We start from the raw sequence: 17,276 nt of genomic DNA on the forward strand, positions 1-17,276 counted from the left end.
TTAGAGGGCTCGTTCTAGTATGTAGCTGATCAAACAAAGGACCATGGTCATATAGTATCGTACAAGTAGAGTTCTATACCTCTATGTTGTAGGGCTACAACATATACTGGATTTTAATTTATTTAATCAGGTTTTAGTTGACATTTAAATTAATGCATGAAGACCAAATTGGACACGGCTGAACTGTACAGAAAGCCACACTAAATCCAAATAGGCAACACTGAAGCCCCAGTCAATGTTCTCGCTGTTCTGATTGGCGAAGAAATGGTCCCTGAGCCGCCCCCACGGGCCAGAACCATGTGGACCCTGCGGGCGTTAATCCCAGCCCTTTTCCTCTGGACGGAGTATGGCTTTTACCAACTGCAGACTACCTCGGCAGTGTACTTCAGCTAAAAATAACCCCTAATTAACTTGGCAAAATACATGTCAAGTCAGCAAATCTTACCCATGCATTAGCTCGGCGGTCCTGAGGGCTGACACCTGTTTGAGGTGGAGGATGCCCAAATGCTATTCGTCTCAGGCAGGCGGCTAACCAATTTAGTTTACAGTGACCTCGTAAAAGTGGATCTGACGTGAAAGCGCTAATATATCCTGCAGCTCTAAGTCATGGCTGATAGGCTAAGTCAGGGTCAAAACGGATATGCCCGAATCCCAGAAGAATGAAGAATAATAAGAGGTTAATTCCCACCCTTGTCTTCCTCGAGTTTGTGAAGGACTGGCAAAAGGTTTCCAACCGGAATCTGGGGACCCCAGTTACTACACTGTCATTATGTTGGGATTGAACGGTGGCCACACTCAAAACGACCCTGTTCTTGTTCAATCATCCGATCAGACCCACGACCAGAAAGCACCCGACGCAACAACATACGCCTCTCCTCCTAGAGATGGAGTTACTCCGGCAGCATGGGGAACCGGATGGCGGTGTCCGACTATGATGGTCGTATTGGTCTTTAGTGGGGCGATGTTTTCGATGGGCCATCACTTATACTACCAAAGCCTCGACAACACCCGTGTCAACTCCGTCGACCAACAAACCTGGGCAATTCGAATCGGAACCGGGTTTGCTTTCCTGATTAAATCATTTTTTGTGTCGGCGATTGGGATCGCAGGGGTGCAACAGATGTGGGCCACTCTCCGTCGCAAGTTTGTGAAGATTCGCGGGATCGATGGCATGTTTTCCGTCTTGACCAGCCCGCTCGGTTTGCTCACCTTGGACGTTTGGATGTGTGCGAAAACGCTCGTCCTACTTTCAATTATGTCATGGTACGTATAAAGTCTTTTTCTATGGGGAGGCACTTATTCACAGTTTGACCAGGCTTATCCCATTAACGGCCATTGTTACACCTGCTACCTTAACCATCAATCTCCTGACAACCACAAATATTACCAATATACGTGTTCCCACTGTGAACTTCGCCTTGGATGCTTTCTGGCATCCCTGGGCAACCTTCCATGGGGCGGGAATGATTTCATCGCCCGCAGCCACCATCGACCGCTTATTTACAGCTACTTACTCGTCTGCCGAAGTGGTCCCATTCTCTGCACCTTCCCCTAACTCATCATACACTCTAGAATTCTGGGGCCCTTCATACAAGTGCCAAAAGCTGAGTGAAGCTGTCGTGGAGATGAAGGGGATGAACCTTTCAGATTCAGCGAGAAATTATGGTTCCTTGCAGAATGAGTGGAATTACCAGGTTGCCAACAAAAGCCTCAGATTCCCCGTTGTATACTCGACAGCTGTTAGTACAGCCCTTAACAACACCATTTACGTGTTCGCCACAGGATCAAACCCCCTATGGAACGACAATGCCACACAACCAACCGAGCTTGTCTGTCAGCTTTGGAATACCTCATACGTGGTAAACCTAAATTTTACGAACGGTATCCGGACTCTCACGCCTATATCAACGAAGCATGTGGCACGCTCGAATTGGGACGGAAGGTCTGGCGAGCTCACTACAACTGACTTCCCTCTGGAGTCAGATGTCAATGGTGGTTTCTACCTGACTCACTTGCTATTCTCTGATCTCTTGCGAAGTACCATGATCATCAGCTCTATCGGGTCATTGACAACCTTTTTGACGTCCACATTGCGAGCAACCAATTGGGAATCCCCCACGAGGTCAATACAGCAGACCGGTCTTTTCGCATGTCCAGATGTGTGGAACAGTACAGACTACAATTTGCTACGTCTTGCAACTCCGGAATCTGCGCTTTGCCGGAATAAAACATTAGCCCGGGCAATAGAAGATCTCTCGCACAACTTCACCTACAGTCTGCTCAGTCTCAATGGCGCGAACTCCAGCTTGCCTGTGACAATCTCATCGCCCCAGAATTTTTACTCTTATGATAGTAAAAACCTGCTTGCGGCTTATATGACCGCGCTCGGTGTCACTGTTGCCTGTGTGATCGTTGGATTGTTTGCTTTGCGCGAGAATGGCGTTGCCCAGAGTACCTCCTTCTCCAGCATGCTGATGACGACTCGAAACCCAGAATTGGACCATCTGACCAAAGGGCATTGTCTGGGATCCGATGTGGTTCCGGATGCGATTGGTGATATCAAGTTACGATTCGGGGAGGTCGAGGGCTCGGAACAGTACAAGCATGCTGCATTTGGAACTGAAGAGACGGTGGCTCCTATGTCTAAGGGGAAAGAGTATTACTAGCTAGGGCACAAATCCTCGTCATTAATGGCAACGTCATCATTGTTTTCTTATGCTGGCTGTCAAGGATCTTCCTGCTGGCGATGAACTGCCGTCGATCAACCGATTGACTGCATCATCAAGTAGTGCCCCTCCCGCTAAGGGTTCTTGTTCACCAGTTCGATTACCGGAAAGGGCAGCATGTCTTTGTATATATACCCCATGTTTTCAGAGCAAATGACAATTTACGATTACATATAAATCTCATGCGATACCTCCCTGGCTAGGACCAACCTCGAATGATGGCTCTACACTAAGCGCCATCCCCTGTTGACCTACAGATTCCAGACTGTCCAGTTAAATATGTGCATATATGGTCTTCTCATCTAAAGTTATGTACTCCAAAATGCTAATATACTCTTCCAAAATCAAATCACTCACAACTTAATCCACCTCCCCATCCAAGTCTCAACAATCTCCTTAGCCTCATCAACCAAACCAAGATCAAGCAACAACTGCGTCGTCCCCCGCACCGCCGAATCCAACGCCGAGAAAATCCAAGCATGGGTATAACTAGTATGCTCCCCAATAAAGATAGTCTTAAACTCCGTCTGATAATAAGCAGGCAAAAACAACTCCTGCTGCCCAACAAGCGGACTAGCCCAAGCACCCGCCTGATGCTGATCAACCTCCCAACACTGTCGCTCATACACACCGGTAAACTGCTCAGCAGCAATCTCACCATGGGCCTCGACCATCGCACGCTGAACGAGCGCAACATGCTCCTCTTCACTCAACGCCGCCGTCGACCGCGCCGGCGTACCAGAGATATAAGATGCGAGAATCACACCAGGACCCGTCGCATTCATGTTGTACGAGGGATAGCAGACATTCCCGACACCGGCGATATCAACAGATCCACATCCACCAAAGATGGGTTCTTCCATGTGTTCCCAGAACCGCGTCTTATACAGCAACGAGATCTTGCACGAGGGGCTGTAATTCATTGTTGAGATAGCCCGACTCAGAAGCGACGAGTACCGCGGCAGATCCCACAGTCTGACTTTACTGAATGGTGCAGCAACGACGGCGTAGTCGTATTCTTTGGTTTCGGGGACCATCTGGAATAGATCGTCGCGCCATGCGACGGCGACTTTACCCGTTGTCTCGTTGTAGATTAGACCGTCGATTGTGCGGTTGAGGGTTGTCTTTTCCGCGACGTGGGGGTAGAATGCGCGGGGGAGTGATTCCAGACCCTTATCGATTGTGCGCCATTTTGTTGCGGCGAAGTAGACGTCATCATATAAGCCGCCCCAGATCGGGGATGTGTCTGCGCCGGCGACGTAGTCGGTGATGTTGGCGTCGTAGCCCATTGCGTATTTCAGGTATCCGGCTTCGGACCAGTGGAACATGCCGTCGTCGACGGCTTGTTTGTGGGCTTGGTACATATTTGTTGCTAGTTTGCGAATTGTTTCGCGGTCATTTAGTTTTGTGTAGTCGTCGAATGCGGATTCGGCTTCTTCGACGGCAGTTTCGTTTGATGAGGGGGCTTTGTAGACTAGGGATGAGTTGGCGGCGACTTGGGAGACAGTGGGGATTCGACCATTTGGGAGACGATTGCCGCCAGATGCTGCTGGGACGTTGGGGCTGTTCTGGACAAAGGGGATGAAGTTGACTTGAAGATCTGGGTTGTCGTTGTTCATCTTGTTAAGGACGTTGGCTAATTGGAAGACCATGCGGTGATCTTGGATTTCGAGGGTCTCATTTGTGTCGGCATATGTGATGCTTACTGGGAATCGCATTGGTCCCATTTCTTGATATTGATATTGCTCGGGAGTAGTGTTGTTGAGGTATTTCGTACGAATACGACCACCGACTCGCCCGGACGATTCATAGATGTGCCAGTCATGGATACCGACAGATTCGAGCAGCAAACTCGTCATCAAGCCGGACATTCCACCACCAAGAATAGCAACGGAGGTTTTCTTTGCTTTAGAGACAAATGCGTCGCTGTGCTTTTTTGACTTCATGTACGCCACTCCGTCAAACCATGGTCCCGTGGCATCTGCTACATCGGCGATACTCTCACGCTTCTGAACAGGTGATGAGACCATAATGGGGGAAGAACGTCCCAGGAGCGTTGATCCGGAGAAAGCATGAAGACAATTGGAATGGGGCGCGTCAGATGGTGTGGTCCAGACGAATCGCTCTGGGTGTGCTTCGCGTTTCACGAACGTGCTCCCGATCGAATGGTGACTCTGTATCGGATCTCGGAGCCCGCATTCCCCGTACACGAGCTGCAGATGACCTTCGAACTGATCGTCCAGGAATTCGACGTGGATGTTGTGTAGTGAGTCGGTGGTTACACCCCCGGGGCTGTGAAACCGTATCACCTCGATGTTTCTTGCGACCCCGGCTAGGCTTAGGCCTGATAGACCCAACCCTAAGAGGGTATGTTGTAGGTAAACCTTCATTCTTGGCTCGGGCAAGAGTAATGTGTGAATGAACTATGAGCACTTGATGGCCTATTTGTCTTCATACTTGGGGACGCTTTATAGGACTATCTTTTGCTTGTATTCATTATCTTTCGGATACTTCCCAATATCTCGAGCTACTATCTTTGAGGATGTGCTCTAGGTTCCTTATCTGGTCAAATTGAAGCTGGGGGAGATAGTACCTTGGATCGATATCATCCACGGGTAGTATATCCTCCTCTACAGCTTGACTAGTATATCATAACTTCTGTGGGTTTTACGTAAAAGCATAGAATCTCCAGTATACAATTAATAGCTCTCTCTTAGCCAACTAGAAACTCTGGATTGATACAGCTGTTGTATATTTCTCTTATCAAGGCGGCTTGTTCCGCTATACGTTATCTTAGACCGGGGTGTTGCGGCTAAGTCCCGGGGGCGTATTCGATATTAATCGCGGGGAAGATTTCTTGCCAATATAGGATATGAATTTTTGAGTTAGATCGACAATCTCCAGCTTGTTATCTGAATTGGTAATGCACAGAGATCGGAACAGTCGGCAAAAGATAGTCTTGGCACGCCCCGTGTCTGAATAGCTTCTAGAAAGAGAAAGACGAATTAGAACTCTTAGATTGGGTATTCGGTTGATTTGGATTATCATGACTCACTTCCTTGCTATGGCTTGTATCTACTCCGTACTCCAGCGCCCGTTCGATATCTTTTTCAATAGCAAAATGATAGGGCTACTCCCCAAGTATGTAGTCTCTCCATCAGACAAGACTGAGATTTTGATATATTCTCAACATTCTATTCCAACGTGTTAGTCTACGTAAACGTATAATAATTTCCATTCAAACGGAATAGAAGAGATAACAATGAAATAGTCATATCAAACCAAAAAAATTCTCCGTACTCGCATACCAGTACCTAACTAGGCCAAGGCTTAAACGGTTTAGGAATGCAGATGCGGAGACCCGCCATGACCCGCGTCACGTGAATATCAATGCATATCTAACATTGATTCTTTACTACACAAATAATTTCATTCCTAGAGAAGACAGCTCAAATCTATTGAAAACAACTAGAACGGAAGCCTGGCAAGGAGACCTTCCAGCCCTATACAGGCAAGCTGAGCACAATCGTCATGAAAGCACTCGGCCAGAATACCTCGAATATCATCCAACCCAGTCTGCACACCACGACAATCGAACTGGAATTTATAGCCCAGGAAGTAGGATCGAGGTAATCCATGCAGGAAGGCCCGTTGTGGAGTCTCTAATGCCATTTCCGGGCCAATTTCCTCCATATCCCCCAGAAGGGAATCAAGCAGATCGAGTTGGTCGCAGATGTCCCAGCAATTCTCCATGCAGAAGCCATCCTGTCGTAGTGTGTGTAGGATGGTCTTCATGGTGGTTGTGAAGTGTCTATGTGTCTCGTTGAAGCGTTGTTCAAGGTCCTGGGTATCTTCAGATGAATTCATATCTGGGAAAATGGGGTGTTGCTCCCAAAGTCATCAGTAGTACGGAGTATAGGGAACTTCTGTGGTAAGTCAAGGATGTAGAGCTTAATGGATCTAAGGGAACTGTTCCCAAAATGATCGCTCCCAAATGTGGTGGAATTCAGCTTGTTTAAAACCTACTACAACATAGCCAGCTGAAAGAGTCATATTAGAAAGACAGTCATTTAAGAGATGGAAATCAACAGAAGTAGAATCTCATTGTTAAAGATTGCTTTATTCTTTGTAGATAAGTGCGTAAAGGAAGAATTCATTGTTAGGAGTAACAAAGGGAAAATGGTATATAGTAACGGTAACAGAGAAAGAAAAGGATATCAACGCTAAAAAAGAAAGATCAAACATTAATCACAACATATCGTTGTCTCCTCCAATTTCCGTGTCTCATCTTGCACGTCATCTATTCCTACTGTAACAACCATCCAATCACATAAAAACTTGCCCAGCCCCGCACCAATAAAGATGCAAATAATCACATAGACATTAAAATACATGGCTAATAACATGGTGATATAAGCCCCTGCAAAAGTGACTGCATGAATCACAGACCTCGTCAATTGTTGCAATGGCGTTGCGCGAAATGTCACGGCCGTTCTGGCAGATTCAAATTTCTTGGCAAAAGTCCCGTGCGCGGCTTGGCGCTCAAATTGGCGGGTGAGGAAATTGTCGAATTCCCGACCAAGGCGTCGAAAGAACTCGACTAACACAACAAGGAGAATTGTGCCTATGCAGGTCGCTGCAAACATGCCATTATTCTTGATTTGCCATCCAGTGGATAGAAAGCAGGCATCGATGGTATGAAAATTGAAGAGCATCTGGTTTTTTTTTATTAGTGAATCCACTTGGAATCGAATGTCTTGGCACTCACCGAGACCTTACAGCTGGTCTCGCTGCTGCCATGGTCCATGCCTTCCATCTTGACTGGTGGTTTTGGGTATAAGATGATGGAGGTTTAAGGAAATGGTGTAGTCAATATTAAGGCTCGAGGCCATCGGTCTTATAACCTGATGGCCTCTCTCCACCTACGCTAAGGCAAAGTGGAGAAACCCAGCGATGGTGTGGGAGAAATGTGCTCAAATCGACTCAAATGTGAGATGCCACTTTGAACTTGTTACAACGTAAGACATGGACGGTTAAAAATCTGGTCTTCTCCCGTTTTCATTTTGCGCACCATGAAATATTTCAACCAAACGCAGAATTCGGTATATAAGTGAATTGTCGCTCATCGCAAGTGAGCTGAGGCTCATACTCGGTCTTCAACATCAGACTGCATAAGGCAGTTCAAGACAAAATGTCGTCCCCAAAATTGGATGTTCGCCATATCCAAGATATGAGCAAGGCGACAGCATTAGAGCCTCATTGGGGATACTATGATCGCGCCCTCCCTTGCACCAGCGATCCAGGATCATGCGAGTATCTCGACATCGTATATGAATCCCATGACCTGGGAATGTTATATTCAGGCATTATGTGGTGTGTTATTGGCGCAATTTTGCTCCTCTGGGTCATCCTGAACCAGTTCAATACACCAACGATATCACCAGCACTGGCTGCGCCAAAACTCGCTGGGCTATACAAAGTCCGCCGCTCTGTTGCTTCATTAGCCCGGAAATATCTCTTGCCTGACGCAGCTCGGCTGATCTTCGGCCGCACAACACGCCTTCAAGTGCTTACCCTCGCTCTGTTGGCTGGCTATCTCTTGATCTTCAGCTTTGTCGGCATTCTCTACAACACATGGGTCACCCCCGTCAAAAAGATGCCCGGTGTATACAATACCCGCAACAGTATCGGCCCATGGTCAGACCGCATCGGCACCCTGGCCTACGCCCTCACCCCACTCTCCGTGCTCCTAAGCAGCCGGGAGTCCTTCCTCTCTCTCATCACTGGCCTGCCATACCAGAGCTTCAACTTTCTCCATCGCTGGCTGGGCTACATCATCTTCCTGCAAAGCTCCCTGCACACAATCAGCTGGTGTGTCGTCGAACTAAGAATGTACCAACCACAACCCACCGTTGGACTCGAGTGGGTCACTCAGACATACATCGTCTGGGGCCTCGTCGCCATGATCCTCCTACTCCTACTCGTCATTCTGAGCACACCATGGGGAATCAGACTGACCGGCTACGAGACCTTCCGCAAACTCCACTACATCCTCGCCATGGTCTACATCGGCGCCTGCTGGGCCCACTGGAAACAACTCAAATGCTTCATGTGGCCCTCCCTAATCTTCTGGTTCCTCGACCGCGGCGCTCGTCTCGTCCGCACAGCCCTACTACACTATCACCCCGACCACACCGGTACTCTCAATCTGGGCTTCAAGCCCGCCGAAGCAACAATCACCCGCTTCCCAGACACCGACCACGGAGACGTCATCCGTCTCGACCTACACAACAACCAAGACCCCTGGTCCATCGGTCAACACTACTACCTCTCCTTCCCGAAAAGCAGCATCTGGCAATCCCACCCTTTCACACCGCTCAACCTGCCCACCGTCTCAAAAGGCACGGTCCAACACTCCTACATCCTCCGCGCAAAAAGCGGCGAAACAAAAAGGATCGCCGACCTCGCAACCACAACACCCACAACACCCGTCATCCTAACAGGTGCATATGGCGAGTCCATTACATCACACTTAACACCATCCACCAATATAATCTGCGTCGCCGGCGGGACCGGCATCACCTACGTCCTGCCCATTCTCCTCAACCTCGCCCGCGAACAGCCCTCCCCAGACCGAAAGGTCGAGCTCATCTGGGCCGTCCGCCATACGGCGAACACAGCCTGGATAGCAGCCGAGCTGGATCTGCTCCAGAAAGCGCGGAACAAGTTGAATCTCGAGATAAGAATTTTCGCCACCCGAGATGCGGGGAGTAAAACTCCCTCGATTGAGAACTCCGATGAGGAAAATTGTAATCTGGAGATTCCAAAGGTCGAGGAGAAGGTGCAGGTTTCGCCTAAGTCTGTTTCTGCGTGTTGTGGATGTGAGAAACCTCCTGGTATTGAGAAGCTTGGTGGCGCGGCGGATGATGTTAGCAGACATCCTGATCTGCCGCAGTTGGTTAATGGGTTCTTGGATCAGACGGTCCGGGGTCCGACTAGTGTTTTTGCTAGTGGGCCTGGTGGGATGATTACTGATCTGAGGGATATTGTTGCTTCTTGTAATTCTGGTGGGAAGGTTTGGAGGGGAGAGGAGAGGTTTGATGTCAGTCTTGTTTGTGATGATCGTTTGGAGTGGTGAGTGGATTCATTGCAGCTGGCTGCAGTGAGTATATAACTGGAGTTGTGATTCAATGTATATATTTTTGAGTTCTATGGATTATATTCACGGACGATATCTGCGTAATATCCTCTTGCGTGTAGTTTCCTGGCGTCCTGTGGTGTACGGATCTGGTGTTGGCGCCGGCTCTAGATGCTGTACACTTATCACCGGATGAACTCGCCAAGTCGGGGGTAAGTCCAGCTTGTACGCCAGGCGGCCAATTCGCTCGACGACTGTAAAAAGCCCTGTATACTACTGTCCGAGTTTACGTGTGATTGCCTCGTTTACCGGATGTTGTATCCTCGTCCAATTCGAAGGAGGACTTTGTCGCCCACGGCGAAGTGCATCGGTTGATGGCGTCTGTCATAGTAATCCTTCATACACATCGCGGCGTACCTCAGAGATGCAGAACAATATAGGACAATTTATAGGTTAGGTCATCATTTTCCATCTTTAGGGGCCTTAGCAGTTCTCGGTAGGTGTAAACAAGGGCGTTCCGGCCTTCCAGCTCAAGCTTTAGTTGTTTAAGCTTGAGGTGTTTGTTTTTAACCTCTGGAATACCGTTCAGTCGAGGACAATATGGCAGGATAGGATGGGAGTGTAGGAAATAGGATATGTTAGTCTGCTCCTAACAAAGGTTATATATGAAAAATATCTCTCACAAAGCCTTTTGTGGTCTTTTTTTTTGCCGTCGACCCCTGTAAATGACAAATTATATAAAAAGATTCCACTGGAGAGACAACTGAAAAGACCACCGAGAAGACCGTTGAAAAGACATCACAAGCTCCCTTATGCGGCGGACTATTTTTACTATACTTAGATATGCATTTGCTATGAACCCTTAAGACAACCCCTATTAGGCAGTTATTTAATACGTAATAGTATTTGAGATGCTGTTTGCTAGATTTACAGGGGTATAAATACCCCTTCATAGATTCCCTGATATGAACAGCGATGATCCTGTCATTCGATCCCGTGCGGCCGAGCAGCTTACAGTATTATCACCTTTAATGCAACAACTCGCCTTTGCTTGCAAAGAACGTCGCCGGCGTCCATTATGCTGTTAGGGATTTCAAACCCCTTGGAGTGGCCTGCACTATTCTAGATATCACACATAACCCAATGGATCTTGAATTGGCTAGACATCGATAACTCTCCCTCGGCTACCTTGTCTCCTAATGTAGATAGTGTCATTCGCCGACTCCAAATCTCGGAATATTATAGAATCGATAACCCAGAAGCTTCTGTACGCGTCGTTGTCGAGCTACTTATTCTTAACCAGCTCTATTATCCTTCTGATAAAGGGTCGCTCGACCATCTACAGCTCTATCCGGAGGTGGATGTCAATCTTTTACGCGGCAATACGTATGTCACTAGCTGTGCCGACTAGCTACTTTGCTATAATAACCCTCAATATGGCATTGATTCGACGTTGATTGCTATAGAGGCTAAGCGGAGTTGCGAGTTTTCCTATGCCGACCGTCAAATGGCTACATATCTCGCAGCTGTGCAGGACTGTCGGGCCAAAATCCCAAAGATCTGTCACGTCATGGACTATATATATCGGAGCCTGGAATATCTGAGCATAATGCTCAGATATAGTGGTCTTTTTGGCCTAGTGTGTAACTCGCCAGTCCAGGGGCAGGTTGTAACAAGATCCATGCTATTGCTTTCGGAATCACGACAGATAGTACTAGATATCAGTTCTGGTTCTTGGACGAACGGCGGCTTTTGATACAAATCTTTCTTCCTTCCTCATCCCGTATCCGCGGATGCTCAACAGGTCATGAACCCGGACTATATGCACAAACATGCCACATTCCTAAACAGATCTGTTTCGAAACAACTAATTGTGGGTTTTAATTCTACCCCAAACACCCAAGTCTCTTGGCCAAGTACTTCAAAGTGCCTTCTACTAACCGATCCCAGATACAGCCGCAGGCTTGCACACCTCCTATTCGTCCTATACCTAGAGCAGCCAAAGCAGAGCTACTCGAAGACAAAATGTGCCAACCTCTGAGTTGGAACCCTCAGGGTAGTATAGCGCACTGGGGGATTGGCTCACCAGAGGTTTAGTTACCAACAATCTGGATAATGATACGGACGTGCTCACTGAGTTTCCGGACGCGTCACCGACGGATGACGAAAGCGATGATGACGATATAGTTGAGTCCCCGAAATCTACAAAATTCCGTCCCTTCCTCATCTTCTATAATGAGCAACCTTCCAGACGGACACGTCGTCCACCATTTTACGGATTTCAAGTTGCTATGTGCCTGTGCCAAAACTCTCGTCGAGTCGCTTCAATCAAAATCAGAAAACCAGTGGCTTGTCGTTCTCGGCTTGTCCCAATCAGATATACAAAGACTCGATGAAGACCACAATTGTTTGGAGGGGATCGAGTATCGGTTTTCATGGGAAGGACAAACTGGGCTCATCAAGATAGTCCCATCATTCGAGCACGATTCGGTCACGGATGCGCTTACTAGGGCAGTGGATCTTTCTCTTATCAAAATGGGACTTGTATCGACGACCAACAGGAAGTGGGTGGCCACTACAACATACAAGCCAACCGTGAACAAGGGTAAACAAGCCGACCAAGGTTTTCTTCCACCATCTCGCCGCCCACCTATTCCCGGAAGTTCTCCTGGTTGGCCAACTCTTGCTATTGAGACGGGATTATCTGAATCCTTATCTCAACTTAGACATAATGCCCGTTGGTGGTTCTCTAACTCTTCGGGTGAGGTCCGAATCGTCCTAGTTATCTCTATCTCGAAACGAAAGGATAGAGTCTCTATTGAAAAGTGGCAACTGGCATCAACAAACCGCCCACGCTCCCTTACATGCGCGCACGAAGTCGCGATTACGGCTAATGGCGTGACTGGTGCACCGCTCACAATAACATTTGTCGCACTGTATGATAGACCGCCGGCACACGGGGAGGGAGACATTGTTCTTACAGCGCGGGATTTCCTGGATATCACCAGTGATTTATTTTAATGCTATGGCCATTTGCTGCGCTTATCAATACCCCAGTTTATATACTCCCTGACTTGGTCATTCCTATTTTGCATGTAAACCCATTTGAATCTCTCGAAAGGGAAGGTGCGTCCACACGGCGTTGGGATGCCTTAAAAAATATGTATGTATCCATTTCTGCCTAGATAATCTAACAACACCCAAAATATATCTACTTTGCCTGGCCGTTGGCACTGGCATTTAGTCCAAGCTTCCCACCAGGCAAAAGCATCCCAGTCCGATCAATGAACGACCGCGCTCGAATATAAGGGTCCAACTTCCAATAGTTCTCGCGGAACTCATCAATAACAGCATTCCGTCTCGACTTGAGTTCCTGCACTTTCGATACATCTTCCTTCCCATCACTGTGCGAGCTGGCAGATATCCACGCTGCTGTCGCGCTAATCATCCGGATACTGATCATCATGCGGTCGTACATGAGCGAGTCGCGCGTTTCAGTGTCCTTCATGATGGCATTTTCGTCTTTCACGGGCTCGTCATATGTGTAGCTCCAGTCTCCCTCGCCGGCAAACTCTTTGGGGATCGTGTTGCGCGGGATATACTTGTCTAGGTCTGCGACTGAACGTGTGAAATGCACTTTTGATGCGACGACGGGGTCAAGCCAGCCTTGGATGAGTCTCCAGATGCCTGTTTGATGAAAGATGACGCTGTTAGTATACTTTGCAATGAAAAGCGAGGGTTTCCTGGGATGTCTTACCGGAGAAAATCCAGGGTGCGTTATGGATGAGCAGTTGCCCCAGAGACTCCGGGTAGTTTGCCTCGAAGCATTTGGAGATGAACTTGACTGGAGGGTAGTCCTATTTTTAGGATTAGTACAAGGTCACTTCGAACTAGCCGCGCTAGGGTGATTTACCATGTTCGATAACCCGAATCCGGTCATATCGAAGACAATTGTCTGTGCAGGTGTTAGCATGAGTCAATATCTCAACATTCTGGTCCAACATACGCCCGTTTCAACTGGAGGACCAACGATAAGTCGTGCTGCCTCTATCATATGAATAATATACCGCTCGAGAACTTCCTCACTCTGAGCGTCTGGCTTGTGGATTTTTACTCTAATATAGATAACCGGCCGTCCCTCCCTGTCAAAGCCATGAATGAAGCTTTTGCCCGTCCTGAGTTGGTGCATAAATTGGGTACCTTCCTTCTTCTCCGTCGAAGTAGCTGTGGCGCTGCGGGTTTGCTCCAAGGCATATTCCTCTCCCTGGGGCAGAATCTTTTCATCAACCTCCACTTCCTTTCTCCACAGGATGTTTGACGCCATCATTGAGAACGCTTTTCCGACATCCCATTTCCTGGCGCGCAAGAACCGGAGCAATAAGGTGTCTGGATGTTCCGCCTTGATCATCTTCAAAATCGCAAAGCACATTTCTTGAGGTGTCAGCTTAGACAGGATCTGCTCCATAGACTTGATTTCTTCCTCCTGCACTCCGAGCTCTCGAAGTCGTGAGAAAATGGAAGCAAAGTGGGCCGGCGTGACCTTTCGGGTGGCCATTTCCGACATGATAGTGTTTTTGGCATGTCCATTCATAAGCGAGTCCACCTTGTCGAGTGATTTCTGCTCCTTATTGTCGGAGTTGCTTTCCGTGGTGGTTTCTCCATTGGTCTGGTTATTTGATTTCGTTGGTGCGGTGCCGTTTGAAGCTTCTTTGTTGGCATCTTCGCCCTTCAATGCGCTAATAATAGCCTCCACCGTCGGCTCATTGATCTTATCCAAAGCAGCAAACAGCTTGCTGGAGGGGCCATCTGGAATTGGGACATCATACACAGCCGACAGTACACTCGCAATTGAGGTCAAGATGACGGTCCATAATTCGATGACCTTTGCTTCTTGTTCTGGCGTGAGGTGGCCGAGATATCCGGACATTGGGTCGGTAGGAGACATGGTGTGGAGGGTGCGTACAATAAAGAGTCGATTTCAGGGGATCAACTCACATTTTAGTATCAACCCCGCTGGTAATGCGGCCTTCTTCAATTATCCATTGCTTACGGGGCCACATGAACAGAATTTCAGCCTCGGTCAGCTTCCGGATTCACGCGCGAATCAGAATCAATACCTCGGTGTTTGAGATCCGTCGATCGCTTTATTGACGTATGGGCGCTAGGCCCTCTGCTTTCTGGGGATCTTGAAAATGGACAGATGTGAACGGACCTATGAGGGGGAGGGGTGGCGATCCCCCGCATTGCAGAGAAGATCATCGCTCTGAGTTCGTCTAAATTTTGGGCTTGGAATCCACTGAGAGCTGAGATCTTAGCGGATGACTGTATCGCCACTGCATATGGCACTATCCAAACTAGGTATGCAGGTTGCTAAAAGTTTATATTTCCAGGGGTAGAAGCTGCTTATTCTTACCACACTCATTTGGCTACCCTCGGTTATTCCGGATAAAATGGGTATCAAGAACATTCATATGCGTTCTAGACTTGGCAGTAGTTTGCTTTAAGAGATAACATGGAAGGCAACAGGCCAGAAACTGGCACTTTTGCTGCAGGATATGGCTCTAGGCGCTAAACAAGTGGTAAAATACGCGGTATTTTTCCATATACGGCAGTAGTCGCGAGTACGATATAGATTGTTGCCTACAATCATGCCAAGCCCGCCATCATATGGTTTTAAGAGCTGATTTTGAGAGATTTTGCAGAGAATTGGAATTGAACAGGTGGAACGACGGTGAGTTAGCTCAAAATTTACCATAGAGAATTCGTTATGGCACAGCATACCGTAACGAATTGTATTGTTACCCGGCAAAAAAATAGTTTCCCTGGGAATCGAACCCAGAACCTTTCCGGAACATCTGCTAATTGCATTTGTTAACGGAAAATCATAACCGCTAGACCAGGAAACTGTTCGACCACTTGGGCCAATTGATGCCAAGCTCATGCGTAACGTGATCTGTCTCATGATTTCATATTCTAGGTACAAATGGATGCATTGAAATGCATGGAAAAGTCTTGGCATTGACGTTGCGAGACAGGTAGAGCTTGTTACCCCAACTATTTTGTTTGGTCCTTCATGGAAAAGGGAGGGCAGATGCTAGTTGATGTTTTTGATTCAAGAAGAGCAATGTGTTTGTTAATGGGATATTCATTTGCCTTGGATATGAAAATGAGTCGGTTCGGAAAGCTGGAGACAAGCACGAACTTTCAATTCGAGGAGACAAGCATCCTGTAAGACATAACCCCCCAAAAGCTGTTCTTCAGTAGCTCTATTCCAAAGTTCGGATATAGACATACTAGCGGCTTGATCAAACGAAGAAACAAAGAAAGAGCAAACGATCTATCTAGCATGTGATATTATAGACGATGACAATCCCTTATGCAGGCGCGCTGTAGATACCCGTGCCTTTGTGGTTGCCTAGATGGGTTGGATTTCATTATTGACAGCCCGTAACTACAGACACCACCTTCCTCTCTGTCAACTTGCTTGACATCTAACTCTTCGCTCCTTTCTACATATCTCCAGGGTTGCAAGGCTCTCTCCAAAGGCTGCTTACGATATCGGGAGCCCGACGAGCAAACTCCCTTTCTACGGCCGCTACGCAACCCCTCTGAGCAAGGGATCCAAGCAGCCGAGGTGCAGTGGAGTGAATGGCTGGCCATGGAAGATTGGGTGGTTGGCGAGCGAAGTTCGTGGTAGGGCGTCACGACAGAATCCTCGTCGGAACCCGATGCATGATCGAATCAGGAGTCCTTTGTTAGTCCGAGCGTACAAGTTCCGGCTTGGACGGACACTTCACAAGAACATTCCAAATATCAACCGGTATACGGTTGACTGCGTCCAATGCTCCTGATTATGTAGGCTCATACTGTGGCATCATTGCCACTCATGCGTGCCTTTTGGATGGTACGAGACGTCATACTCTATGACCTCAGGAGAGAAGAGGCTTCCAAAATCATGAGCTTTGAAAATATGCGGAATAATCGGCTCCGTGTCTGGAATAGGCAGAGTAATTGACGAGTTCGACAGGTCTGCAGAGACCAAAAGAGCGCGCTTTATGGAATTTCTCCCGGATAATTAACCCGGAAATCAAACCATGTTGCTGACAACAACCATGTTTTATGTAGTGGTGGTGGCTCGGTCAGTCAGTCTACGTCTGGGTGGTCACAATAGCAAAAATTATCCGTCGTACTATATATAAGTTGCAAAGTATCTACGCAAAAACTAGGTCACAGGCAAGGACACATCGAATGTCATACGACAAGGCATTCTAGCTTCCTAGGTCAGTAGATATAGAGGTGCTTCGTTACAATTATTCAGGTAGAGCCAAGACAACGGATTAGTGAAGAGAGATATCCGGAACTAGGACAATTGCTTTATACTAGTCGTCTGCACCGCAGCTAATATTTCTGGA

At 47.7% G+C, this 17,276-nt stretch overlaps 5 protein-coding genes across 5 annotated transcripts; 3 read left to right on the forward strand and 2 right to left on the reverse strand.

Moving 5' to 3' along the window:
* Positions 1-769: 769 nt before the first annotated feature.
* On the forward strand, positions 770-2,666 carry PGRI_033210 (uncharacterized protein; the record flags this gene model as incomplete). Its single annotated transcript, XM_040791034.1, has 2 exons — positions 770-1,263; positions 1,316-2,666. 2 exons carry the CDS (start codon positions 770-772, stop codon positions 2,664-2,666), a joined length of 1,845 nt encoding a protein of 614 aa, XP_040644090.1.
* Positions 2,667-3,079: 413 nt separating this feature from the next.
* On the reverse strand, positions 3,080-5,116 carry PGRI_033220 (flavin monoamine oxidase family protein; the record flags this gene model as incomplete). Its single annotated transcript, XM_040791035.1, has 1 exon — positions 3,080-5,116. One exon carries the CDS (start codon positions 5,114-5,116, stop codon positions 3,080-3,082), a length of 2,037 nt encoding a protein of 678 aa, XP_040644091.1.
* A 2,801-nt stretch (positions 5,117-7,917) lies between these two features.
* Positions 7,918-9,864, forward strand: PGRI_033230 (ferric reductase family protein; the record flags this gene model as incomplete). Its single annotated transcript, XM_040791036.1, has 1 exon — positions 7,918-9,864. The coding sequence occupies one exon, from the start codon at positions 7,918-7,920 to the stop codon at positions 9,862-9,864; it is 1,947 nt and encodes a 648-aa protein (XP_040644092.1).
* Positions 9,865-12,099: 2,235 nt separating this feature from the next.
* On the forward strand, positions 12,100-12,885 carry PGRI_033240 (uncharacterized protein; the record flags this gene model as incomplete). The annotated part of the gene is made up of 1 exon (XM_040791037.1): positions 12,100-12,885. One exon carries the CDS (start codon positions 12,100-12,102, stop codon positions 12,883-12,885), a length of 786 nt encoding a protein of 261 aa, XP_040644093.1.
* Positions 12,886-13,075: 190 nt separating this feature from the next.
* PGRI_033250 (CRAL-TRIO domain-containing protein) lies at positions 13,076-14,809 on the reverse strand (the record flags this gene model as incomplete). The annotated part of the gene is made up of 4 exons (XM_040791038.1): positions 13,076-13,551; positions 13,622-13,721; positions 13,778-13,819; positions 13,871-14,809. The coding sequence occupies 4 exons, from the start codon at positions 14,807-14,809 to the stop codon at positions 13,076-13,078; spliced, it is 1,557 nt and encodes a 518-aa protein (XP_040644094.1).
* Positions 14,810-17,276: the final 2,467 nt, after the last annotated feature.

This window comes from Penicillium griseofulvum (assembly GCF_001561935.1).
Source record: "Penicillium griseofulvum strain PG3 chromosome Unknown contig_85, whole genome shotgun sequence".
NCBI classification, from domain to species: domain Eukaryota; kingdom Fungi; phylum Ascomycota; class Eurotiomycetes; order Eurotiales; family Aspergillaceae; genus Penicillium; species Penicillium griseofulvum.